Here is a 27727-nt window from a genome sequence, read left to right as displayed (position 1 = left end):
TTTGCCAGGCAATATTCTAAGTGCTGCACAGTTGGTAGAAAATAACATAGATAAGGTTGCTGCTTCTGCTTTGGTTCTTGCTTCTGTGCTATTTGGTACTAGTGTCACATTGATGGCTATAATCCGATAATCTTTTCCATAAGTTGATGAATACCTCTTATGTGCCACGCACTATGCTCTAGGGATACAGGGAAAAGCAGCATAGGCATGGTACTTCATGAAACTTAGTGCAAGAAACAGCTTTTATTTTTTTATTTATTATTTTTTTTTAAGAAACAGCTTTTAAACTGATAATGTATGGTTACATAGTTGCAGGGTTGTTGTTGTTGTTGTGTTTTCTTTGGCTTCATCACCCACAGCTTGTGGGATCTTAGTTCCCCAACTCAGGATTGAACCCAGGCCCTCTGCAGCAGAACCCTGGAGTCCTAACCACTGGACCGCCAGGGAAGTCCTCATAGTTGCAGTTTTGATAAATATTATCAGGGAGAAATAGAGAGAATTGATAAGACTAAATTAGTCAAGGTCCTTAGGGAAGGCCTCTTTGAAGAAGTGACTTTTAAGTTGAGACCAGAGGGGATAAGTAAGAGGTGAAAATGGGCAAGAGAAGATTCCAGGTAAAAGGAACGTCATGGGTATAGGCCCCAAATTGGGAAGTAGCTTGATAATTTCTTTGAAATGAAAGAAGGCCAGCATGCCTGAAGTAAGTCTCAGGCACTAAGGTAGGCCAGGCTAGGACCAGATCCAGTAGAATCTTGTAAGCCATGATGAGGAATCTGGATTTTTAGAGTTTAAAAATTGAAAGAATATGAAGGATTTTATGCCCGTGTTGGGTTGCCAGGAGGCTCTTTCGGTTTAAGCTAGAGTGCTAGAGAGTATGGTGGCAGTAAGAATGGAGAGAACTAGACAGATATGATAAATTATTTTGAAGAGTAAATCAACAGAGGCTGGTGTGGGGATAGGGGATAAGCTGAAGAGAAGTTGTCAGGGATGAATCCTAGGTTTCTGGCATGAATGTGGTTGGTGGTACCATTTGCAGAAATAAGAACATTGCAAGAGGAATGAGTTTTCCTGGGGCTTTAGCCATGTTTACTTTGAAATTTCTTTGAGACGTTTAAGTGTAGATGATAAATTGGCAGTTGAATGTATGCATCTGAAGCTCAGAAGTAAGGTCTGGGTCACTAGCACAAAGAGGGTATTTGAAACCATAAGAGATTATGTGATTGCATTGTATAGCTGTGTTATCAGTTATAGTAGGCACTAGTCATATGTGCCTATTTAAATTAATTAGAACAAAATTAGAAAATCAATTCCTCAGTTGCACTAGTCACATTTCAAGTACTCATTAGCCACATGGGTCATTGTTTACCATATTGCACAGTGTAGTTATACAGCATGTCCATCATCACAGAAAGTCCTATTGGACAGTGCTGATACAGAGTGAGGACAAAGATTTAGGATTGAACTCACTCTACTTTTTCAAGTTTGGGTAGAGGAGAAGATACTTCAAAGGGCACTAAAAATTAGTGACCAAAGAGAGAGAGAAACTAGATGAGTATGGTGTCATAGAAGCCTTTTAAAGGGACTATTTCAAGGAGGGATCAACTGTTGATTTCTGCTGATAGATCTGATAATATGACTGAAGAATATCCATTGAATTTAGCAATATGGAGATTATTGGTGACCTTAACAAAGCAATTTCAGAGGGGTAATGGGAGCCAAAGTCACACTGGAATGGATTAAAGAGAGAAACGAAAGGTGAGCAAGTAGTAACTTAACTATGTGTCTTTCAAAGCTTGACTGCAGAGGGGAATGTAGAGATGAACTGGAGTTGGAGTGGGATATGGGGTCCAGGAAGGTTTTTTGTTTTAAATAAGGAGAATTTAGAACACGATTTATTTAAATGCTGATAAGAAGGAGACTATGTGAGGGAGAGGTTGAAGATACTGAGGGGAGGTGTCTAGAGAATGATTGCAAGGGTAAGATTCCTGAGAGAACCCAAGGGGTTGTAATTCCTCTGATCTTCTTCCTTGTACCAGAAGGGAAAGGAGAAGATGAATAGAGATACAGGTAGGATATGATGGCTTCCATTTCCTTTGAAGTATAAGGTAAAGCAGTCTGCTTGGGAAGAGTGGGATTCAAAGACTGATGATAAATGTGAAGTTGTGAATTGTTTTTCCAGATAGTAGTTGGAGACAAGTTGACTATGGAAACTTAGACTGATTCCTATCATACAGGGCCCTGTTGAGGTTAGTAGTCAATTTATAATGGGGTGTGTGTGTGCTTGTGTATCTGGTTTTATTCCCTCAGATATAAGCACAGAGAACGCAGTTAGTTGGATTTCTGAGTGTTGAGAGTTAGCCAGGTAGGCATTAGCCAGAACAGAGTGAGTGGTAAGGCAGTTCTGGGTTTTTGCAACAGAGTGAAATGATGGCTTCTGTTTGACAAAAAGGAAAGCGAAGGGCTTCCTGGTGGCTCAGTAGTAAAGAATCTGCCTGCCAAAACAGGAGCTTCAAGAGACATGAGTTCAATCCTGGGGTTGGGAAAATCCCCTGGAAGAGGAAATGGCAACCTATTCCAGTATTCTTGCTGGGAAAATTCCTTAAGCACAGTTGCAGGGTTAATGCCCTCACAAAGAAAGGTGGGGGAGGGTAGTGAAAGCAAGAGAGAGTGAATGAATACTGAGAAAGTGAAGGGATCAGTGTGTCAGAGGTTCCCCTAAGAGCAGGTAAGTGGCAAGGAGTTCAGAGTGGGTATTTGAATTAAAGATTTATGAGGTGATGGTGTTTCTGTGACAAAAGATCCAGGGTATAACTGAGTAGTCCCAGTAAGACTGAGGGAATAGGTGGCTGAGGTGGAGGGGCAAGGTCATTGGATGAGGAAGTTGAAGGTGTTGACTGAGTTTTCAGTGCTAATTTTGAAGGGATGCAAAATTAAAGCAAAAGTGTGAGTGGAGAGGAAGTCTTATGAATCAGGCCTGGATTCAGAAGTTTCTGGGAGGTTGGTGCATGATCTCATGGAGGAGGGAAGGGAAAGCACTGGCATAGTCCAGTGGGTGAGTCTCAAAGGAGAAGGGATTTTTCCTGAGGGAGGAGAGGGAATGGTCTGGAGATGGCATTAGGACAAATAAGGACACCAGTCTTAAATTACATAGTATGTGAGAGACTATAAATAGCCTCTACTCTGGAGGGCTGTGGGGGAGCTACTCTCAGGGGCCGGCCAGTTTGCAGGTGACTCTGGTTTTCTGGATGCACTAGATCACCTGGGGGAGTGTTTTTAGAAACTGCCAGTGGGCTTCACCCCCAGAAATTCTGTTTTCTTGGCCTGGGGTGGGGCCCAACTGTCAGTATTTCCTGAAAGTGCCTCTGGTAATTCTGATGCTCCCTGAGTTGAGAACTACTGAGAGATTCAGAGAGTATTCAGAGAAGTTGAGGAAAGAGGAGTGTTAGCTGATCTCAGAGGCCAGAAGGGCTGGCAGGGAAGAGAGTAGACGGTTGGGTGGAGGGGGTCATTTGTTCTCTTTCCCATGCAACATGGTGAGAGAGCATCTAGTGTTTTTTGTTTTGTAAGCAGTTTCTGGAATCTTCTGTTAAATGGGTCAGTTTATTTTTTTATACTTGCTAAAATGTATCTTTCAAGATCCTGGAACAGAGAGAACACATGTTCCTGTTCTAAGTTTCTATCCGATACAAGCTGCTCTTTTTAAGTTTTTTTTTCTACTTTTAATATAAATTATCAGAGAAAGAGAGGACTATTTGTGTCCTGAAGGAGGTTTTCCCTGTATCTTGAAGGCAGTTCTAATTGAAAGTCCTTATTCATGCCCTTTTTTTTCCCCTTACAGTGGCAGCCTCATTAATTTTCTTATTGCTGGTCCTCTTGCGTGCTTTTTTCCCCCATTTTTATCCTCTCTGTTTTTCTCTTTCTTCTGGTCACTAAATCTGTGTAGATAGAAACGTAAAGAAATGCAAAGAAAGAGAGAGTCAAAGGTTCAGAAGTGGATTTCTACCATAAGATACTATGATTTTCATTTCATTTTCTCATCTCTGTTATTTACAAGTGTGAAAGAGTCCAGTTCTATAGTCATTAAATGCCTTCTGTCTGTGAAGTCTGATGTCATTATTATCAGTAAAGTAACTCATGAGCCCAGTTTTCCTGGGGCTTTCCTGGTCTTACCTTTAGAAGTCTTGAGTCCTGAGAAGCCCCTCTGTCCCAGACAACCCCAGGAAACCATTGAGAGTGTTATGTTGGGTAACCCTTATGTGCAACCTGTCTCTTGCCCTCAAAGAGCTTATAGTTTCCAGGGCCATGAGAAAGCAGTATGTGTAATAAGTCAGTTAAAATAAGAATATAAACAAGGACATGGGTTTCCTGGATCACCATAGCCAGAGAGTTGATACAGATGGTAAATGTAAGGCTTTAGAAAAGGGGAGACAGTATGTTATATACATAAGAAACTGAAGTCCTCGGTAACTTTGCTTCTAATTACACTGTTTTCCAATTGGCTATACTTGAACCAGAACACTCGTGGACATGGGTCATTATATTATTTTTGTGAGTTTTTTCAAGACATAGATTTTTTACTGGAGGTAAATGAGGTATGGATGCTTCTTTGCAGAATAATTCAAGCCGATCCCATTATGCTTTTCTTTTTTACTTAGCTTATAAATTCAGTTGCCTGAGTACAGTCTGTACCTAAGGAACAAACCATCCTATTTCCGTTTTTCCCTTCACACTTCAGAGATTCGTATTATGTGATTTGGATTTGAAGTGGTAGGAATTTCCAGCTAGGAGGTATGAGGGGGGTGGTTGGGGAATTGATCTTTTGCTAGAATTTAAAGGTTCCTACAGTGACATATGAGCAACATATTAGAATGTAGGAAACTATGATTTTATTATACATCATGTCACTATATTAGGCTGCTCATTTACACAGTTCATTAGCCTACATTAAATTTTTCTCTGCATCACCCCCAATACCACCACCACAATGAATCCCTTGATCTTATAGGTATGCTTCATACATTAGAGGTCTGAAATGTTTGCTATCTGGATCTTCTTCTATTAAATTGGTAAGTTGAAAATATGATCCCAAGAAAACATTATATGTATATGGATTTCTGTTCTTTTTAGGTGGCTGCAAAATTAGGATTCAAGGGGACTGGACCGGAGAGAGACGCTTTGAAATCCCTGATGAGGATCACTGTGTGAAATTCGTCTCAGAGGTCCTTGCTGCTCAGGAAGGTAACTCAAACCTCAGCAGTTTTCTTTCTATTTGTCTAGGACATGCATACAGAGACACGTGGCCGTTAGCAGAGTACCTTGCTCATGGAGCCTTGATAGGTGATTTTTTTTGTTGTTCAGGAATGACCCCAGGGATAGATTAGGGTAAGTCTACTCAGCTTTAAGGACCCTGAGTCAATTTCCAGAATCTTCTGTTTCTTGCCATGGCCAGCTTACTGCAGACAGTAATCCTCCTCCAGCCCCGGATGGTCCCAGAGCTGCTCTCATTTTCTTAGTCTCTTCCTTTGTGTTCAGGAATGGTGCTAAGTGAATGGCCTTTGGTGGTGGTGGTGGTTTAGTTGCTAAGTCGTGCCCGACTTTTGCAACCCCGTGGACTGTAGCCTACCAGGCTCCTCTTTTGGTTATGGTAAGTTCCATTCAATGGAATGGTTGTTCCACTCTATGACCCCTATCTCTCCAGCTCAGTCACAGCTTCTTGTTCCAGACCAAAAGGAGTCATCCAGCTGGTACCAGAAATTAGACACTAAGGACAACTCTTCTGTTTTTTCAGGTACTGAAAAGATTCTTTTTTTTTCCCCTGGTCACTATGATGATTGCAGAGTCAGTAGATTTTATCTGGGCAGATAAGATAGTGTGGAGTAATGTCAATGTCAGATACCTTCTCCTATGGAGTGGTTTTGGAGTCTGTACTCACCACCTCATGTTCAGTCCTGTTACTTTCTATGGCATGTTAGCTCTTTTGGAGCCAGCTTAGCAGAGGTATAAAAAATGCAGACTCCAGGGGCAGACTGCCTGGGTTTGAATCACAGCTCTCTGACTTCATAGTTATATGACCTTGGTCAAGTTACTTTGACATCTCTGAGCTTCTGTTTCTTTTTCTGTAACTTAGGAAGATTTTTTAATAGCACCTATCTCATGAGGTCTTTGTGACGATTAAGTGAGATAGTGATATAATCCCTAATTATCAACCAGGCATTGTGTTAAAAGTCTTCTATAAATACTCGCTCTTTTAGTCATGTTCCAAGTTAATGTAACTTACTAGTTATGTTTATCATTCTAGTTAATGTGTCAGTGGTTCAGGGACAGATGTGCTTCTTCCCCTATCTATGTTATCACTGTTCGTATACCTTTCTGTTTGGTAACGCCGCTGAGCAAATAGGGGTCAGATCAAAACCGCTGACCAAGGCAAAGTCCTATCTATCCCGAACAAGTTGGATGTTATCTTCCCCCGCTTTGACTCTGGGTTTTGCATCCTTCAGGGCTTCTTGGATTTGAGGATAATTTTTCATCTATGAATTTGGACAAGAAAATCAGTTTGCAGAATCAGCCTATAGGGGTTCACCGGGAACCTCCACCCCCACCCTCTTCAGTGAATAGAATGTAAGTCCTGTGTTGAAACAGATTTCCCATGTGTGAGACTTCCCTGGTGAAGGCAGTTTCACTTCTGAATTGCTCATTTATTCACTAGGCTTTCACGTGAAAAAGAAGCTTCTAATAAGGAACCCCCCAAAGTGACCAACACCATGCGGAAGCTCTTTGTACCAAACACCCAGTCTGGACAGCGGGAGGGTCTCATCAAACACATCCTGGCAAAGCGAGAAAAAGAATATGTCAACATTCAGACTTTCAGGTTAGTCTCTCTCCTACTTACGGAGGTGAAACATTAGTTACATTAGTTGGTATAGCAAAAAATGTTCTTTTGGTATTTAAGATATTAGTGTAATTAGCTTATTTCAGAATAAAAGCATAATAAAAAAGAATGGTGAGCTGATTCAAGCGCCTGTCTTTATGTGGTCAGTAACCTACATATCCACAATAATGCAAATGCTACAATTTCCCTTGGATTTTCTAAATCCAAATGATTTAGATTATAAATCATGTGGTATATTACTAAATGATACCACATCTACTAATACTATCCACTCTTAGAGAACGAAGTCAAGCTCACATGTACTAGAGAATTGTCTCCTAGCACACCCCATAAGCAGGTGTGTTTATCTGTCTGACCTGCCCAATTTCTTCTTGCCAGTATCGGCAGTTTAAGTCCACTGTTGCTGCTAGCCCTTAATTTTCATTTTCCTACTTTGCTAAGTTAACTAAAGGAAGTTTCACCCAATCCTCTTGATTGGGAGGCCTATCTTGAATTCTTTCCTCTATTAGATTTTTCATTTCATTTTTACTTGTTGATATCCTCTTTTTTGGATTCATTGTGTGTGGCGTGTGGAGTGGTGTAGTATGCCGTGTATCTCGATGTGCAGAGCAGCAACACTTTTCTTTGTTATTTGCGAACAGCATGTACCCTTTTAGTCCAAGATTCCAGACCCATCTGCTATCCCATTATGCCTCATTTATTCTAATTCAGTCATGACTATATCCCTGTGCTGAAGCCTCCAGTTCTTCAGATTCCCCAGGATGCTTATATTTGTATGTAAACAGTTAAGACAGTCATGAGTTTTCCCTTCTGCTTTCCCCCTTAATACTATATCTGTCTCAACAGAATTTCCTCCACAGATGTCCTTGTAATCCTTCAAGAAGTGAGTTTTTGGATTTAACTATGGTTCCTTATGGAACAGTTATCCATATTAGACATCCTTACAGAGTGAAGATACCTCTTTCCCATCCAGAAGCTCTCCCTTCAGATATGTTTGGATGGAATGTAAGAGGAAGGATATGTGGTAGAGCCATTAAATTTGTGTTTTTTAAATAGAAACTTGATTCCTTTCTGTAGGTTTACCTGATGTGAAATTTAGAGAGAATAAGCCCACTGCCTTTGCATTCTACAGGCAAGAAGGGTTTTTTGGTATGTGTGGCAAAGCAGCTTGAGAAATTGCACTGGCTTATTGTGAATATACACTTGTATAGAAATAATGAGAGAACTTTCTTTAGTTCACACTTTACCTTTGTTTCTAAATTATTTTTTGGTATTATGTATTAGATTTTTTGTTGGAACGTGGAACGTGAATGGCCAGTCTCCAGATAGTGGGTTAGAACCTTGGCTGAACTGTGATCTGAATCCTCCTGATATCTACTGCATTGGGTAAAATACATGTCTGGAATTTCATTTTGGCTATATGTTTGGTGTTACTTTATGTGACATTTTGCCCTTTTTTCCCCACTGTTTGTAAAAACCTGCTGTAGACTATGTATGAGAGCTAACTTGTGGGTCAAATTTGTGAGATCATAAAGGAAGAGATATCTAAAATGCTGTGAGGAAGCATCTAGTCCTCTTAAAACCCCTAGAAAACTATATTCTTCATAGAAACTGAGATCTGAGGTTAATTCTAATAGTGACTACTCCTAGGATATATAAGCAAAGCTCTGTTATCCCTTATGGAAGTTTTTTTGTGTTTTGCTTGGCCTATGCATATACTTGTGGGGGAGTCTTTTGAAAAGAAAACTACTTGTCCTTACTGATCACTTGAATCAATAGAGCAGTTCTCTAAAATTCCTCTCTCCCACATTCCTTTTTTCACCTAATGTCTCAGAAAATGGGACAGGAGGTAGTCAGAGATAATTATGGGATGTGGATCTCACATCCTCTTGTTTTCTCAGATTCCAAGAGCTGGACTTGAGCACAGAAGCCTTTTTCTACTTTGAATCTGTGAAAGAACAAGAGTGGTCCTTGGCGGTAGAGAGGAGTTTGCATTCCAAAGCCAAGTATAAGAAAGTAAGCCGCATTTAATTATCTTTTTTAGTATATGACTAAATAGCACTCACTGGAAGTTACTCTGTTTATAGCTTGTTCCAAAAGAATGGATTAATTGAATTCTTCCCCATGTGTAATACCGGATAGGGCAGACTAATGCTTTTCATTCCTATTTCCTAGAAAAAAAATTCCCTAAGCTTCTCGATTCTATAGTTTCATTGCTTGGCTAAGTTTTAAGAGAAAGGAAGAATTTTACTGTACTGTTAGCAATAATTAACTCAAATGACATATAAGTGACTTTTTGCAATAAGATTTTAAGATTGAAATTGTTTGCTTGCATGGTCAGAACTGGATGCTTTACAGAAAAGCAGTTTGAAGCATGTGGGTGCATGGGGTAAGCTTTGGAATTGGAGTAAAAACAGGAGTGTTGTGGAATTTAAATGAGTTTAAAACTTGGTTGTAAGTCAAGAGTAGAGTTGACTTTAGCAAGGTGACCCAATTTGTTGGTCTTTAGAAGGCAAATAGTAGAGGCTACCAAAAGAGTTATTTTAATTATGCAGCTACCATACCAAGCCCTTCAAAAGGAGTCGTCTGTCTGAGTAATTTTCATCTGCACCTTCTTACACCTGATGCAGGTGATAAGACTGCTGAAGATGTTATTCCTCTCATATAGACTAATACATATTTCAGACATATTTCTAGTTCACAAAGAAGTCAATAGGATTGTTACACATTTTATTAGGAAATTGTAAATCAGAAACTAGGAAGGAGAGGCAAAAAGAACAAGCTGGGATAGAGGCTTTGTCTTTATTATTCAACTTTTTAATACTGCTTACTCATGGTAGGCTAAAATGTGATTAAAATAATGAATGTAGAGCTGAGGGTACTCGTTGTCCCTGAAGACTTTTACTGGTCAGAGCCAGATTAGCACTTTCCTGGAAAAATTTTGTTTCCTCTTTATGAGGTCCATTGGGGAATTAGAGGATTTAGATTCAAATTGAGGCATGATTATATCTTCTTGGTGGAAAATTACTTGTGGGAAGTTAGAGATGTGCAAAGAGTGGTATTAACACAAACCTCTTCTAATTCCCTGGAACTTAAAGGTTCAACTAGTCCGCCTTGTTGGGATGATGCTCCTGATATTTGCCAGAAAGGATCAGTTGCGATATATCCGTGATGTTGCTACAGAAACTGTTGGAACTGGAATCATGGGAAAGATGGTGAGTTACTTTGGAGTTGAGCTTGATTATGATTTCATGTCCATATGAAGTTCAGGTGCTCATTGTGTCTTTTGTACTAACTGTGAATAATTACTCTTGCTAACAGGGAAACAAAGGTGGGGTAGCTGTGAGGTTTGTATTTCACAACACTACCTTTTGCATTGTCAATTCCCACCTGGCTGCCCACGTGGAAGAGTTTGAGAGAAGGAATCAAGATTATAAGGACATCTGCGCACGAATGAGTTTTGTGGTCCCAAATCAGACCCTCCCACAGCTGAACATCATGAAACATGAGTGAGTGGTTAAGTCTTCTTTAGCCTTTGAGTAGCAGAGCTGAGAAGAGACTAACCATGATGAGAAACTATAGAAATGTGCAGAGTGAGAGATTCTGTTTTGGGATTGGATTCACAAAGAAGAGGAAGGTTTTGAGAACTAGCAGATGCAATGAGTCAGAGAAATTAGATTTGCTATCAGAGGAAAGGTTAGTTCTGTCAGTGGACATCTGAGTAGTGGTGGAGGGGATCTGTCAGTTGTAATCAGTTTTCATTATTTTTTATTATAAAATAGAAATATTTATTATAAATATAATAAAAGGTGAAAGGAAAAAATCCATCATTTCTTATCTCTGCTTTCCCCAGCCAGTCCCTCCCTCCAGAGAAAACCATTGTGGACAATTCAGTGTGTATCCTTCTAGATCTCTGCTGTCCAGTATGGCAGTCCAGTAGCCATAGGTGGCTATTGGGCACTTGAAAGTAACTAGTCCAAACTGAGGTGTGTGGTGAGCATAGACTATGCACTGAAATTATGGGGGAAAATGTAAACTATCTCAGTTTTTTAAATATTGATTACATGTTGAAATGACAAAAGTTTGGATATATTGAGTTGAATGGAATTTGTTGTTAAAGTTATTTTCACTTGTTTCTTTTATTTCTTATATTCAGCTACTAAAAAATTTTAAATTACATTTGTAATGTGCGTCCTATTTCTTCTGAATAGTGCTATTCTAGACTTTTATCTATGCACATGCACACACATACTCATTATATAGGACTGTATTATCCTATTTTTTGTGAATTATTTTCCAAGCCAGTAAACATAGATCTACATGATTCTTTTCACTGACTGTGAATCATTCAGAAAAGGGGCCATGGTGATTTAAAGACACCAGTGGTTAATATGAAAGGTTAGTGAATAATGGAACTTAATAAGAACAGAAACAAAAATCAGTTGAGGAATGGATTGTTAGTAGAAAATAGCTGTAAGGAAATTAACACTAGTAATTGGAATTCTGAGAGGGTGATGAGACTTGGAATAAGTGGTTTGAGATAGGAATTAGCAGGAAAACAAAAGATAATTTGAGGGCTATTAGAATCAATAGAGAGTGGGGTAATTGAGGAAAGAGTAGGGCAAGATAGTGATGTTGGCCTGTTCCATATTGTCTCAACATTTTGGATCATATGGAATTCTGCTTCACAGTGGTAAAGCAAGGCCTTGACATCAGTGGTCATAAAATTGACCTGAAATTCCATAAATTTATTTACCTGGGATTCCTTAAATTTCATGTTGCATCAAAGATTGGCAAGGAGACCCATTCAGAATTTGAAATAGCCCGTTTTGGTGCAGTCATTTCAGGGTCTCCCCTATGGGGCTCTAAGCACACCTGGGGGTCTGTTGCTGTGATTGGGAGCCTGTGGGCTGCCAGTCTCCTTTCTTCCTGGGACTTGGACTGTGGTTCCCGGGCAGGGGTAGATAGACTGGTGACAGCAGAAAGCCCTGAACCTCTGTTCGCTAGTGGGCCCTGCCTGAGAGAGGTGTCATTCAGACTGTGCAGACCCTCGTGGAGAGCCAGTAGAACATCAGAGCTTGGAGAGGTAGAAAATGTTCAGATTCTCTTCCCCTAGAGACCTGGCAAGCAGCCAGGTGAAATTTTGAAGCTAGTCCAGCAAATAAACTACATGCTTCTCTGAGGCAGCTAACTCCTTGGCTCCCGAGTCCCACACACACCCCATATTTCTCCATCTTTGTTCCTCATGCGTGCAGTGTCCGTCCTCCCACCTCTTTTCTCATCCCCTTGTCCCTCTCAGGCGTTGATAGTACTCATCCCCAAAGGATAGTTAGCGCTCAAACCCCTTGTCACATAGTGATAAATGAATGCTTATCAGTAATCTACCCATTTTCCTTCTCTGCATTCTCCTCTCATTGACTTTTATGCTAATTACTGCTACTCTTACTCATATATTTTTTGATCCTCAGTGTCGTCATCTGGTTGGGAGATTTGAACTACAGGCTTTGCATGCCTGATGCCAGTGAAGTGAAGAGTCTTATTAACAAGAATGACCTTCAGAGACTCTTGAAATTTGACCAGGTAAGTAAAATTTTATCTTATAGGTACTTTCTTACATAGCAGATAAAATTGTTAAGCCCCATGGGAAGTGTGTCTTAATCTAGAAGTAGATGGAAAGGTCTCATTGTCTTGGGAAAACATTGTGATAGTGAAGCAGTGAATACACACAAGGTTTTTATGAAGTACTTGGATGGGAGGAGGGGAGATAATATTAGTGATAAATAGTCAATGTAACATTTATTCATTAAGTCTTTATCAAGAAGAGATTTCAGAGATTTGTATAAATGAGTTGGAGAATGGGTGGGGTTAATTGGAAAACACTTCCTGGAGGAAACAGGCCTTCAGCTATGTTGATGTGGTTTGGCAGATGGAACAGGGTAAGCTGCTCTATGATTACTTGGCAGGCTCAGCAACAGCTTGGAGGTAAAAGAGGGAGGCCCTATGAGGGGATTGGGGAGCATAGAAGAGAAGTTTGTCTGGGACAGATAGCACAAACTGTGGTCTAATGGGAACTGATGGAGGAGTTGAGACTAGCTGTTTTATAGATGTTAAAACTTGTCAGGGAAGCATTGATATGGTAGCATTTATATAAAACGATATTGAGGAACCTAGTTTTCTGGCAATTTGCCTCAGAACCTGGCACAGGACTTGAATTTTTTAGTTCAGCATATGGATACTACTGCTAAAAGTGAATGCTTCTTATTGAGGGGAGAAAATGTTTCAAATTGACTTGAATGTCTATTTTTTTAATGTCTTTAAATCCTAGTATGAGGCTTTTAACCTTCAGATATGGTCAGAATTCTGGTGTTTTGCAGTAGAATGGTTTTTATAGTGAGCCTATCTTCACCCTGTCTACCTTCACATTGAAGTTGGCTAGCTAACTTCTTTGCATTTTTTCCTCTGTCCTGCCTCCAAAGGGGGTACAATTGGAATCTTATGTAATTCTGGTAAAATACTTGAGTGAGGATAATTTTCAAAATGATCTCTAACTCTTACTGAATTTGGCTTTTGGAATTATCCAGTCAACATTTGTGTGCTTTTTTTAAAAAAGCTGTACTCAAACTATTATATATAGGATAAACAAGATCCTAGAATATAACACAGGAAACTATGTTCAATATCCTGTTATTAACCATAATGGAAAAGAATATGAAAAAGAATATATGTATAATTGAGTCATTTTGCTATACAGCAGAAATTAAGAAAACATTGTAAATCAGCTATGCTTCAATAAATTTTAAAAAAAAAACATGCTAACTTCAGGGAACTTATGATTATTCAGGTTTCATTTTTCCATTGTACCCTGACCACCATTAGCAATAAAAAATTAGTGACATGCTTATATGAGCATCCTGTCTGTGGGTGAGTTTAGATGCTGTGGGAATGTCAAAATTTAATTCATAAGGCACAGAAATATCTATGTACTCTGACAATTGCAAAAGATACAGAAACTAGATGCACAGAAAAATAGCTGATCAACCTGATTATCACTTCTATTAAGATGGTGTTACCTTGCTTATATGATACATTTTTCTATCTCTAGCTAAATATTCAACGCACACAGAAAAAAGCTTTTGCTGACTTCATGGAAGGGGAAATCAAGTTTATCCCCACATATAAGTATGATTCTAAAACAGACCGATGGGATTCCAGGTAAAATAACAAGAACCTCATTATGGAATAGGTTAAAACCTGATCTTACTTCTGTCCCTCTGAATTGCTGAGGGACTGGGAAGTTTTGGGGTTTTGCCAGAAGCAGAGATAAAAACGTAATGGCTCAGTGCTCTTAAAGAAGAGTTTTTAATTCCTGTGTACTCACAGGTGAGCTCACCTTGCTTGCTTGTGCTTCCGCTCAGTTGCCCAGTTGTGGATTCCTTGCAACTCCACCAGGCTCCTCTGTCCATGGGGTTTCCCAGGAAAGAATACTGAGTAGGTTGCCATTTCCTCCTCTAGGGAGCTCACCTTAAGAGGGTGTGAACTGCTCTGAAGTTTTATGAGCTGCCTGTAGCGCCTTATTCTCTCACCTCAGCAGACTGCTTATTTGATTTTTGCCTTCCTGATCTTGCCCCTGTTTCCTTACCTAGTGCCCTATTCTGCTTCTTTGCCCAAACTCTTTTTTCAGCTCTTTAACTCAGGATACCAGAGGTGAAAACAAAGCAGCATGAAAGGTTCTTCCAGCACAGTGATTCTTGATCCTGAGTGTACATTAGATTCTCCTGTGTGTGTGTGTGTGTGTGTGTACATGTACGTCTGTGTCTGACTCTTTGCAACCCCATGGATTGTAGCCCGCCAGGCTCCTCTATCCATGGGATTCTCCAGGTAAGAATACTGGAGTGGTTTGCCATTCCCTTCTCCAGGGGATCTTCCCGACCCAGGGATCAAACCTGCATCTTCTGCATCCCCTGCATTACAGGCAGATTGTTTACCACTGAGCCACCAGGGAAACCCTAGAATCTCTTGGAGGACTTTTAAAAATACCAGTGCCTGATCCTGGCCTGCATGACTGCCAGGGGAAGCTGAGAATCCTGTCTAGTGGGGGGCTATTGATTTCCTGATCACCCCTAGTAAAGTGCCTCTGTCAGTATGTGCCTGGTGGCTGTGTGTCTTCTTACTGTTTCTTCATTCACTATGGTTTCCTAGTTGTTTGAACCCAGAAGTTTGAAAGAAAGAGAATTCCCGGGTATCATCAGCTTCTTTAGACTTGGAGTGCCAGCGTGGGGAGGGAGGAGCCTGTCTCTCTGTCCTCTGAGGGAGGGAGCTGCTCAGCAAGTGAAAAGTGACTCTGACTCTGACAGATCCTGTGCACATTGCTTTGTTTCTTCCACTCGTCTGACTTGAGAGTCAACTGAAGAGCTACTGATATGAACTTTATTTGTGTCCCCATCTGGATCAGGTGTAGTGTTGCTTATTTTAATAGAATGATGAATAGGCTTTTTCCCTTCCTTTGGTATTCTTATAGGCTGTTATGTGTTCAAACTTGCATGCTTAGATTTTTTTAGTTCATCTTTATTAGAAGCTCGACTTGTCCATAAAAGTCTAGGTTTAAAGAAATCTCTGCTATTAACCCATCTCCATTGATTCAACCCACTCTAGAAGTATAGGATTGGATTTTTAGAGTTCATTTGTTGTCTATCTGTTGTGAAGTGTCATAGCAGTTGATAAAACAAACAAAGAGGAAGTATTCTGAATATAATCCTACCCTTCTGAGGTTATTTTGCTGCTGCTGCTGCTAAGTCACTTCAGTCGTGTCCGACTCTGCGACCCCATAGACGGCAGCCCACCAGGCTCCCCTGTCCCTGGGATTCTCCAGGCAAGAACACTGGAGTGGGTTGCCATTTCCTTCTCCAGTGCATGAAAGTGAAAAGTGAAAGTGAAGTCGCTCAGTCCAGAAGGTGCTATTCTACTTTCCCTGGGGCAACATTATTGAAAATGTAAATCCTGATCCTAGGAGCACTGTTTATTCATTCCCTGATAGCTCAGTTGGTAAAGAATCTACCTGCAATGCAAGAGACCCTGGTTCGATGCCTGGGTCGGGAAGATCCCCTGGAGAAGGGATAGGCTAACCACTCCAGTATTCTTGGGCTTCCCTTGTGGCTCAGCTGGTAAAGAATCTGCCTTCAATGCAGGAGACCTGGGTTTGATCCCTGGGTTGGGAAGATCCCCTGGAGAAGGGAAAGGCTACGCACTCCAGTATTCTGGCCTGGAGAATTCCATGGACTGTATAGTCCATGGGGTTGCAAAGAGTCGGACCTGACTGAGTGACTTTCACTTCACTTCACTTCACTGAGCACCTACTTTCATCAGATCTTGTGCTAGGGGCTGAGAATTCAGTGGCAAACAAGACAAGTCCCTTCACAGAGCTTGCAATAGAGTAAGGAATAGTTGAAGTCGTTAGGAAAGGAGAAGCAGATAACAAGAGGGCCGAACTCAGGTCTGAACCAGTGTGGTAGATATTCCACTCTTGTGTGGTATGTTCTCCTTCTAATCCCTTGCTATTTTTTTTTTTTTTTGCAGTGGGAAATGTCGGGTGCCAGCCTGGTGTGACCGAATTCTCTGGAGAGGCATTAATGTTAATCAGCTTCATTACCGGAGTCACATGGAACTGAAAACCAGTGACCACAAGCCTGTTAGCGCCCTCTTCCGTATTGGGGTAAACACTTGTTTGTTTACAAGTTGTTTGTTTGTGTGTTAAGTATCTATTCTTAGGGCATTATTTAGACTCAGAATGGATCAGTAATTCCGTGAACCATAAACGTTTTCAATTCATAGCCAAATAATTGTTTGCAACATTGAGAAGTTAGAGCCCTTGACCCTCCTAAATGCTGTCCATATGGCCTTTTAATGACACAGATGTTTCTCATGCTGCATAATGTCTGGGTAGCACCCTTCACCTCCTAAAGTTATTATACATAAAGAAGAGCTTGAAGCCAGGTTTTAAAGGATGATGAATAGCTTTGCATCAGAAAGATAGAGAAAAGAGGAAGCACTGGGAGAGAGGTTCCTGGTGGAGGGCTGGGGACAGCAGAAGCAAAGAGGCACAGACTGGTCAGAATACATCATCTGTATGTAACTCCAAGAGGCACACTGTCGTCCTGCTAACTAAGATACTGAAGTCTTCCCATCCAGGAGCATGGGTTTTGTTTTTTTTTTTTTTATTGTTGTTGTTTTTAAAATTTATTTTTTTATTGAAGGATAATTGCTTTACAGAATTTTGTTGTTTTCTGTCAAACCTCAACATGAATCAGCCATAGGTATACATATCAGATCAGATCAGTCGCTCAGTCATGTCCGACTCTTTGTGACCCCATGAATCGCAGCACGCCAGGCCTGCCTGTCCATCACCAACTCCCGGAGTTCACTCAGACTCACGTCCATCGAGTCAGTGATGCCATACAGCCATCTCATCCTCTGTCGTCCCCTTCTCCTCCTGCCCCCAATCCCTCCCAGCATCAGAGTCTTTTCCAATGAGTCAACTCTTGGCATGAGGTGGCCAAAGTACTGGAGTTTCAGCTTTAGCATCATTCCTTCCAAAGAAATCCCAGGGCTGATCTCCTTCAGAATGGACTGGTTGGACCTCCTTGCAGTCCAAGGGACTCTCAAGAGTCTTCTCCAACACCACATATCCCCTCCCTTTTGAACCTCCCTCCCATCTCCCTCCCCATCCCACCCCTCTAGGTTGATACAGAGCCCCTGTTTGAGTTTCCTGAGCCATACAGCAAATTCCCATTGGCTATCTATTTTACATATGGTAACGTAAGTTTCCTTGTTACTCTCTCCATACATGTCACCCTCTCCTCCCCTCTCAGGAACACAGGTTTTAAATTTCTCTTTAACTCTGTTGCATCCTTGGAGAAGGCAATGGCACCCCACTCCAGTACTCTTGCCTGGAAAATCCCATGGATGGAGGAGCCTGGTAGGCTGCAGACCATGGGATTGCGAAGAGTCGGACACGACTGAGTGACTTCACTTTCACTTTTCCCTTTCATGCATTGGAGAAGGAAATGGCAACCCACTCCAGTGTTTTTGCCTGGAGAATCCCAGGGACAGGGGAGCCTGGTGGGCCGCCGTCTATGGGGTCGCACGGAGTCGGACACGACTGAAGCGACTTAGCAGCAGCAGTTGCACCCTGGGCTGGAATAATGGCCAATATTTGAATTGTTTTGTCTCCACTGTGAGTAAAGTTTTTGTTTTCCTGTTGTATTTTCTAGGTGTGTATTATTAGTACACAGGTTATATTCTGGGATCTTGTTGACTTAATTTAGTACAGCTAGTACATTTAGATTATTCCATGTAGATTTTCCAGACCTGAAGTCATATAATCTGACAGAATCTGTATAGGGCAGTGCTTGATAGAATGGACCTTATAGCTAGGCGGCTTAAACTCTCATCCCAGCTCAAACTCTTTCTAAATGTAACCATGGAAAATCTATGCAACATCCCTGTACTTCAGCTTCTTCCTCTATAAAATGGGGATAATGGTATCTCCTCAAGAGGATTAATGAGTTCAGACATGCCAAGAGCACAGTGGGGTGGATTTCTTTCCTCTGTGCATATGTAAATTTTTTTGACTTCTGAGATTGGTTCTCAGCAATATGTCTTATCCAGCTCCTGTCTTAGAGGGTAATGACTTTGGAGCATTTCCTTTATGTAAAAATTTAATTCTTGGTCTTAGATTCTAAATTTTATTGAGTCAATCATGACTTGACTTTCTTCCATTTTGATATTTTAAAATAATAATAATAGTATATGTATGTTCCTCAAGTAATAGCTAGTATGTAGCAGACACCATGCTAGGCAATCTATACACATCTCATTTGCTCCTCACAACAATGCTTTGAGTTAAATATTTCTCGTTTAACAGATGCATGTTGATGTATGGCAAAACCAATACAATATTGTAAAGTAAAAAAAAAAATTAAAAAAAACAGATGAGCAAGTGAAAAACCAGTGAGTTTAAATAAACTTCCTTAAAAAGCATTTAGCTAGAAGAAGAGCTGAGATTCAAATCTTAAGCCTGTCTAATTCCCAAACTTACAGATGATCTTTCCACTACCCCTGCAAGGCCTCCAGAGGTCCAAAGAACTTACTGAGTACATATACATTCAGATACTACTTTTTGCCCACTTAATTTCTAGCTTAGACTTGTAGACTGCCATGTTTTCTTCATTTGAGTTCTCTCAATACATTTTTAAAAGGATATCTTCCTCCCAAACACTAACCTTTTTAGTTTCATCAGCTATGCTTAGCTTTTCTGTGTATATTTTTTTCAGAACCTCAGAATATTTCTAATACTCCATACATATTAATTCAAAGCTCCCAGAAGGATATTTACAGTTTTTCCATGCTTTCTGTGTATTTTTGTGTATCTTTAATAAATGTGGCTCAGATGGTAAAGAATCCACCTGCAAGGTAGGAGACCTGGGTTCGATCCCTGGGTTGGGAAGATCCCCTGGATAAGGGAATGGCTACTCACTCCAGTATTCTTGCCTGAAGAATCCCATGGATAGAAGAGCCTGACGGGCTATGGTCATTGTGGTCACAAAGAGTCAGACACAACTAAGCGACTAACACATAATGTTAATGCAGAGCTCCCAGCAAGATATTTACAGTTTTTCCATGCTTTCTGTGTATATTTGTGTAAATATATTATATCTGTAATAAAGGTCTACCTTTCTAGTTTTTAATACTTTTTAAATTACACAGAGATGCAAATATGTTTTCTCTTTAAATAAAAATAAGCAAAATTCACAAGTAAAGCTGAGATCTTCAGCACCCGTTCTAGCCTCCACTCCCACTTTTGCCCAAACCCCCACTCCCTAACAAGGCCAACTACCCTTATGAATTTCTTTTCTTTCTAGACCAGTGCTCTCCAATAGATTTTCTGTGATGATGGAAATGTTCTAAATCTATCCTGTCCAGTCCAGTAGCTACTAGTGGCTACTGACCACTTGAAGTGTGATTTAAAGAACTGAATTTTCGATTTTATTTAATTTGGAATTATTTAAATGTAAATTTCCTTATGTGGCTACTGGCTGTTACATTGGTCGGCACAGTTCTCAATGTTTGCATTTGCTTTTCTGTTTACCTATACCCAATATGGTATTATTTGTGTGTTGCTGTGTATATATCATAAATGGTCTTATACTATATGTGTTGGTATACAACATACTATTTTTTAATTCAGTGGTATATTCTAGAATGCTATTCATGTCTTTCTATAAAGATCTAGCTCATTGTACTTATTTCTTAATTCTAATTTTGTTGGTAATTTCTTTTTCTAAAATGGGTGTGTTAAGTGGTGACATTCTGTGGTGACATTTTTCCCTTCATTACCCTTCATGTGCATTAAGGGTTTTGATCATGATAATGCTCTGAGAAGAGCTTTGATTTTATTGGGTAACCACCCCATATTTTGGACTCTTAGGCATGCTATGATTAGAGGCTTTAAGAACCACATTACGTTTCTTACCACCATTGGCATCAGTGACTGTTAACAAAGGGACCAAGTGCTCAGGGGCCAATTAACTTAAGACTTGCTGTGGGCTGGCTGAGATTAAGCTGAGATGGGGTTCCAACCCCTGCAATTGGTAATGGGATCTGTTGCATTAGTTCTCAGACTTTGGTGGATTTCAGAATTGCCTAAAAGCTTCAAAATGCATGGACCCTGTTCTCTGGAGATTTTGATCTGTGGGCTGAGGCATCTGTGTTTTTAAGACCTACCCAAGTCACATACCTGGAATGTTGGAAAGGGTCTTATGCTAGAGGTTCAGATAACACCTCTGCTGTTAACTAGCAGTGAGCAACTTAGTTGATTTTTTTGTACCTCGAGATTCTCAACGGTGAGAACAGTAATCCTTGCTTTGGTCACCTCACAGGTTGTTGTGAAAATAAGATGACATATGTAGAATACTTTTTGAAATGAAACTTGCAAAATGTTGAAGAATTTAAGAAGTATTAAATTCCTCTTACCCTAATGATGGGTTACCCCTCGATTCTCTAAATATGGTTCAGATATGTAAAACCTTTGAGATATTTGAGATACTTGCCTCAGCTTTGATTATTTTTCATGCTTTCCTTACAGCCTCTACTGTATGCATCAGTCTGTTTTTTTAAATTGAATTTGTAAAGTTTTCTATTTTGAAAAAGAAATCAGGATCTTAATAAGTGAAAAGGCTATGTTAATTTTGTTCATTTGGAGCATCGACTTGTATAAAGTTTTAACAGTAAAAAAAAAAAGGCACAGCTGTGTCAGGAAGCTGAAAGTGCTGTGTCAGATGGGAGTTTTTTGATCTGTTAGTCAGAATGATTTGTTTGTCTGTTGTCATGCTTTTACTCTGGGACATTTTGTATTGGCTGTTTTCTAAAATGACCATAGGGTCTATTTACTAACATACCTTTATCATCATATAATCTGAGCATCAATATTATGATTCTTGGCATTGTGCATAACAGCTAATAGAGTTAAATGCTTTAGTAATTATTTTGTGCTATTTCAGTGCTTCATAATCATTGTTGGAAACAGGTATGTTTTGACACTGTCAATTTGTATAGTGCTGGAAATAATATTTAAGCACAGTCATCACATTTTCTCCACCACTAAATTACTTAACAGTGGAGCAAAGAATATTCTTCCTAAATATTTATTGCCAAGTTTCTTAGCACAGAGGTGTAACTTTTCCAAGAAGTTAACCAATTAACCTTACCTCTACCTTGCAGTGTATGATTCTGTAACGCTTATTTAATTTCTGTTTGTTTTACTGACCTTTGAAAGATAGTTAGATTCTTCGAGATATATCAGTTGAGAGCACAGAAAACTAAATAAGGATCTATCTGTTTTTTTTTTTTTTCCCAGATAAAAGGTGTGAATGAAACGAGATTTCAGAAAGTGTTTGAGGAAGTTGTTTGCACCACAGTTTATTTGACATGATTGCTGTAATGACTGGTTTTAAACTGTTAGGTAATCTCGAAGGAAGATGAGCTGCGAGCATGCAAGACTGAAAAGAAGGTTCGTTTTCTTTCAGGTGAAGGTTGTGGATGAACGGAGGTACCGGAAAGTGTTTGAAGACATTGTACGCATCATGGACAGAATGGAAAATGATTTCCTTCCTTCCTTAGAACTCAGCCGGAGGGAGGTGAGCATACCCAGCCACCTGTCTCCTGCCCATAGTGGTCAGCACACGGGAAATCGTGTAACTAGCAGAGTTGTGAAGACTGTGTGAGCTGAAGGCAGACTGCCTCTGTTCCTGTCCCTGCGTTGCAACCTAGTAGACATATGACCACAGGCACCTGTCCTACCCTCTCTGAGCTACAATTTCCTTTTCTGGACAAAGGGACAGTTGTGAGGATTACTTGAGTTAATACATGCGAAGCCCTTAAAACAGCACTGGGCACAAAGTAAGCCCTCAGATGTTAGCTGCTCTTATTTAATATTTCAGATTTGCTGGTTAATTCATATCTTAGGAACCAGAAGTTGATCACAGGATACATGCGCTGATCTGAGGTCAGGTTCTCCTCTCAGGATCCCAGGAAGAATCAGTAACCTAGAGAAGCAGTGAGACCTGCTTCATTCCGCTGCCATTGTGAGAGGGGACAGTGGACAGCTGGCTCGCTTGGCGAGTACATCAGCAGTTAATAATGGTTAATAATGACCTTATTCTTTATTCATATTCTCTATGGAATAATCCAACTGACTTTCTTCCCCTACTAGTGATGCATGTTTGTGTCTGTCTGTTATTCCCCAGTTTGTGTTTGAGAATGTGAAGTTTCGGCAACTACAAAAGGAGAAGTTCCAGATCAGCAACAATGGACAGGTTCCCTGCCATTTTTCTTTCATCCCTAAGCTTAATGACAGCCAGTACTGCAAGCCATGGCTTCGGGCTGAACCTTGTGAGGGCTACTTGGAGCCAAGTGAGTTTCCCCTTTACCATTGTCTCTGCTCGCGATGTACTGTCCCCTCATGACTCCCATCCCCTCCCTTTGTTTAACTTCTTGTTTTCTAACCACACGTCTCTCACCTTCACTGTCATTATATTGGGATTTCTCCATTTTTTGTGTGTCCCATCTCTCCTTCATCACTTGATGATTTTTTTAGAGGACAGTTCTTCTGTTGGTTCTCATCCCCTTTCTGCTTTTCCACTGGAAGTTTCTGTTACTGTGTATCATCTCTTACATTTCAGATGAGACCGTGGATATCTCCCTTGATGTATATGTCAGCAAGGACTCTGTGACCATCCTGAACTCAGGGGAAGATAAAATTGAAGATATTCTCGTCCTGCACCTGGATCGAGGCAAAGATTACTTCTTGACCATCAGTGGAAATTACCTCCCAAGTTGTTTTGGTACATCCTTAGAGGCTTTGTGCCGAATGAAAAGACCAATCCGAGAAGTTCCTGTTACCAAACTCATAGACTTGGTAAGAGGCATCGTAAGGCGTGAATCTCCCTAAGGTGGAAATGTAACAATGCTTCAGTGATGTCCTCCTTGTCTCTGTGCTTTCTCTTTGGTCAGGGCTGATGGGAGGAGGTGGGGGGTGGACCACAAGTGGTGAATAAAAATGTCACTTTACCCTAGCGCGCCTTTCATAGGATTAAGCCTAAAAGGAAAGAGAAGAGAGTAATCTGTAATTGACTCTTGTCGTGGCTATAATTGATAATACAAAGTTCACTGAGTGAGATTAAAGCCTCCCTTTTCAGAGATACAATGCTTAATTGTTACGCTCTTCATATTTTCAAGTCATTTTTTAAATAAATTAACATGTATGTGAGGTCCAGTGAGGGGCAGGGCAATATTATCCTCATCAAACTTATGAGAAAACTGAGGCACAGAAACAATAACCTGCCCAAAGTGGAATAAGTTAGTGATGAATCTGTCACCCAGATTTTCTCACTCCCAGTCCAGAGCTTCTCACTGTATCATCATATCTGATCCAAGTCAAACTTGGCTGTTTGTTGGAGCCGAGACCATAATGAAGCTCAGGGTATCTGCCTCAGAGCCCCTGGGGGTCCTTACTTAGCTGCAGGCCCATCCCCCTGCTCACCTGCAGCAGTGGAATCAGAATCTCAGGGTGCAGGGTCTGGGGATTTGTGTTTTTGTCAGCATCCCAGATGGTTATAATGTACACTGAAGTTTGATACAAGTTTAGTGTGACTCAACTGGAGAAACGAGAAGAAGAGGATTTCCGTTTCCCAACACCAAGCTATATCCTTAAGGAGGAAATGCTTATTATCTTCAGGAACATATATTATTTAGTAACAACTGTTAGAACCGTTCTCCTATGGAGAAGGAAATGGTAACCCACTCCAGTATTCTTGCCTGGAAAAGTCTATGGACAGAGGAGCCTGGCAGGCTGTAGTCCATGAGGTTACATGACTGAATGTGCATGCAAGAGGAAGGTGGAGGGAGATTGGTTGGTAGCAATAAACTGGTAGAACTAAAAAAAAAAAAGAACCTTTCTTCTAAATGAAAATATTGTATTTGTGTGCAGACCTGTCTGGGAAGTACACTCGGTCTTTTTTTTTTTTTTTTTTTTTACACTCAGTCTTTTACCAAAGAAAATTAAATGATGTGACAGCCATATGTCATCATTACCACCAGTGTTCACATTGATCCTTTTGGCTTAGCTGGAGCAGTGATTGTATCATCTGGCAGGGAGGACTAGACTGGCGGGCAGGCTGCTGGCTTGTCAGAGTGTGATCCGTTCTGTTGCCATGGAATTGTTGTAGCGATGACTCAGATGGCAGATTAAAACCCTTGAGCTCATTCACAGTGTTCTTTCTTGGAATTATGCTTGTTTCCCTAGAGCCCTCATGACTGAGTGTATTATTTTTCATGATACTTATTTTTTTCTTCTACCATCATATTTCTGTGTTTTAGATTTATTATTTCACCTTTGAAATATATTCTAAATGAAGTTGTTCCCCTTTCTTTTTCCTACACCTTGCCTCCATCCCAAACGCCATTTCCCAGCTTTCTTGTTCCCAACTTTTATTATGAAACTGGCACATGTGCAGAAGAATTGAAAGAACGGTACAGTAAACAACACCCACATGCTTTGCACACTTACACTGACATATACCTTTTTTTTGCTATGTTGTTCAAAACTAAGTGGTGATGTGTCACTTCCCAGTATACACTTTGACCTGCTTCTCAAGAAAAAGGACACTTTCTATATCAGCACAATACCATTATGACACCTAGGAAAACTAGCCAGTCAATATTCAGATTTTTCCACTTGTCCCAATAATTCCTCTCATAGCTTTATAAAGCCAAGATCCAATTCAGATTCATGCAGTACATTTGGTGAGGTTTCTGCAGTCTCTTCTAGAGAACAGTTCTTCCCTTTTTTTCTTTTGATGACGTTGGCTTTTTAAAAATCCAGGACAATTGTCCAGTCAGGGGCCTGCCATTGTAAAAATTTGTCTGATTGTTTCCTCTTAATGATTTTTTAAACTTATCCTTTTGTACTCCCTCTAACTGGAACCTTTTGCTCAAAGTTGGCTCAGGCACTATATACTACTTTTTACTGTAATTGTCCCATCTTAATTAAAGGGATGGGAAGGAGACTTAACCACCATTAAGGAAAGTTTCTTTAAGATATTATCAGATAATTCAGCCACATTTGACCATGAATAGGAAGTAGCCAAAATCTTTAGTGGAGTTAATGGCTCTGTAGGAAGCCTTTTTCCTTCTTTTTGTGCATGCATGATTCAGAGTTTGTTTGTTTTTTAAATAGAACCCTGATCATTTTTTTCTTACAAAACTGTTGAGTTCTTCTTAAATTGTATGTGTGTGGTCACAATTTATTCTGTTTAAAGCTTTAATTTTGTAGGATTTAGGGTCCCGATTCTTTCACAGCCTGTTGCATTTAATTATTATTAAATTCCTGGATCTCATTGATGAGGAAATTATCCATATTAATGTGGGGCAACAAACAAGAATCTAAGATTATCTGTACCCCACTTGTAATACCTTCCCATGCTGTTTTGGCTTGATTTTGACCGTCTGAAATGCTTCAGATTGTTTGTTCTTGCTTGTTCTAAGACCCAAGATGACATTTCAAATCCCATGAGACGGTACCTATTGTCCTTTTTGTATTATTTACTCTAAAATTTGAGTGAAACTAGAAGTGAGTTCAGTGCCTGTGTTGACTCTCTTGTGCTGTTTTCACCAAGATTCTTCTGCTACGTGCTCTTCCCCGCAAGTGCAGAATAAAGTAACTGGTATAAATCCTTTTCATTCTCCCTGATAGTGACTTTGCCGCTACTAGAACTGTTAGGATTAGCACAGGTGACAAACAGGATAATCTCTTTGTAATTATTCTTTTCCAGAATTAAGGTGGATTTTTCTGGTTTATTAAGTAGCATATACTCGTCAATATGTATTTGTTGTATATTGAATACAAAGTATTACAGAGTTTATTGGGTTCCTATAATTCAGTGGTGATGAAAGTTTACTTGTATTTACAATATGGCTAAATTCTAAACTGAGGTTAATAGGAAGTTTGGTTAGAGATCATCTAAACATTAACTTCCTTTACTGGCCCATGTCCAGTGTGTTGGGTAAGTCAATATTTTGGAAAGTTATTTAAAATGAGTCATTTAGAATGTGGAACTTGTAATTTATATTAACAAATAGATTCCTTTCCTGTGCTGCTTACTCAAGCCCTTATATGCTGTAAAAGCTTACTGATTGATGAGCTAATTTCTGTGAAAATCAGTCTCAGAATCAGCCTATTTTGGTGTGTGAAGCTGGCTAAGTAGGGTGGGAATGGGGGATGGAGAGCCTTGAAGTCAACAGATGAGTTTATACTGGAGCCAGAGGGCATCTAGACCCATTGGAAGTCTTTGATGAGTAGTATGTGGTTGTAAATGGTCACATTAGTAGGTGGTTATAAATAGACACATTTGGAGGGACTTTCTAGTTTGTATGTAGATTGGACTAGTGGGAAAGGAGACTAAGCTTGAACCTATCAGATTTAGCTAAAGGTTTGGCTTGTAAATACAGAGATGGAAAAAGTTGAGGGATGAGGGAACCAGCTGTATTTGCTTGGGGACCTGTCTATTAAGGGCTTTTCTGGCCACTTAGATGGTAAAAAATCCACCTGCAATGCAGGAGACCTGGGTTTGATCCCTGGGTTGGGAAGATCCCCTGGAGGAGGGCATGGCAACCCACTCCAGTATTCTTGCCTGGGGAATCCCAATGGACAGAGGAACCTGACAGGCTACAGTCCATGAGGTCGCAGAGAGTCAGACACGACTGAACGACTAAGCACATCACATGTCTATTAACAGAACAATATCAAAAATCTGAAATAGCATGAATAACAACTTGGTGATTAATTTGTTCCCAGTGATCTCTTTAGTAGATGTTTATTTTGTCTTTCTGACCTAATGACCCATTTCTTACCCTATGAAGTTTAAGGTTTGTGTTTCTTTTTAGATTTCACATGAATGAATCCTTTCTAGAACTTCAGTATCTGTTCAGTTTTCTGCTTTTTATTTTTAAATTTGAATCTGCCTCTAAATGACTTTTTTACATGATTTTCATTGCATTTATTACTGGGAAATTACCTCTAAGGCTGAATGCTGGGGTGAAGAATGATTTGCAGTGTATTTGTTATAAGCCAATGTTCCCGCTGGTGACTCCTGGGCTCTTTTCCCTTTTTTTTTTTTTGAACTTTTTATTTTGTATGGGGTATAGCCCATTGACAATGTTGTGATAGTTTCAGCTGAACAGAGAAGGGACTCAACTGTACATATACATGTATCCATTCTCCCTCAA

At 40.0% G+C, this 27727-nt stretch overlaps 1 protein-coding gene across 4 annotated transcripts in view; it reads left to right on the top strand.

Annotated features, from left to right (window-relative positions):
- The window catches only part of OCRL (OCRL, inositol polyphosphate-5-phosphatase), a 51804-nt gene that overhangs the window by 11138 nt on the left and 12939 nt on the right, over positions 1 to 27727 (top strand). For all 4 annotated transcript variants that reach the window (XM_027533036.1, XM_027533037.1, XM_027533034.1 and 1 more), the window contains 14 exons: positions 5128 to 5238; positions 5699 to 5788; positions 6498 to 6618; positions 6707 to 6868; positions 8174 to 8275; positions 8791 to 8905; positions 9988 to 10104; positions 10211 to 10398; positions 12358 to 12469; positions 13992 to 14101; positions 16463 to 16598; positions 21970 to 22080; positions 22690 to 22855; positions 23125 to 23360. In XM_027533036.1, the coding sequence (XP_027388837.1) occupies positions 5128 to 5238; positions 5699 to 5788; positions 6498 to 6618; positions 6707 to 6868; positions 8174 to 8275; positions 8791 to 8905; positions 9988 to 10104; positions 10211 to 10398; positions 12358 to 12469; positions 13992 to 14101; positions 16463 to 16598; positions 21970 to 22080; positions 22690 to 22855; positions 23125 to 23360 (1877 nt within the window). The remainder of the gene's footprint in view (positions 1 to 5127; positions 5239 to 5698; positions 5789 to 6497; positions 6619 to 6706; positions 6869 to 8173; positions 8276 to 8790; positions 8906 to 9987; positions 10105 to 10210; positions 10399 to 12357; positions 12470 to 13991; positions 14102 to 16462; positions 16599 to 21969; positions 22081 to 22689; positions 22856 to 23124; positions 23361 to 27727) is intronic.

The sequence above is a fragment of the Bos indicus x Bos taurus genome, chromosome X (genome assembly GCF_003369695.1).
Source record: "Bos indicus x Bos taurus breed Angus x Brahman F1 hybrid chromosome X, Bos_hybrid_MaternalHap_v2.0, whole genome shotgun sequence".
Lineage (NCBI taxonomy): Eukaryota > Metazoa > Chordata > Mammalia > Artiodactyla > Bovidae > Bos > Bos indicus x Bos taurus.
Note: the sequence above shows the minus strand (reverse complement) of the source record. Positions and strands in the feature narration are given on the sequence as shown.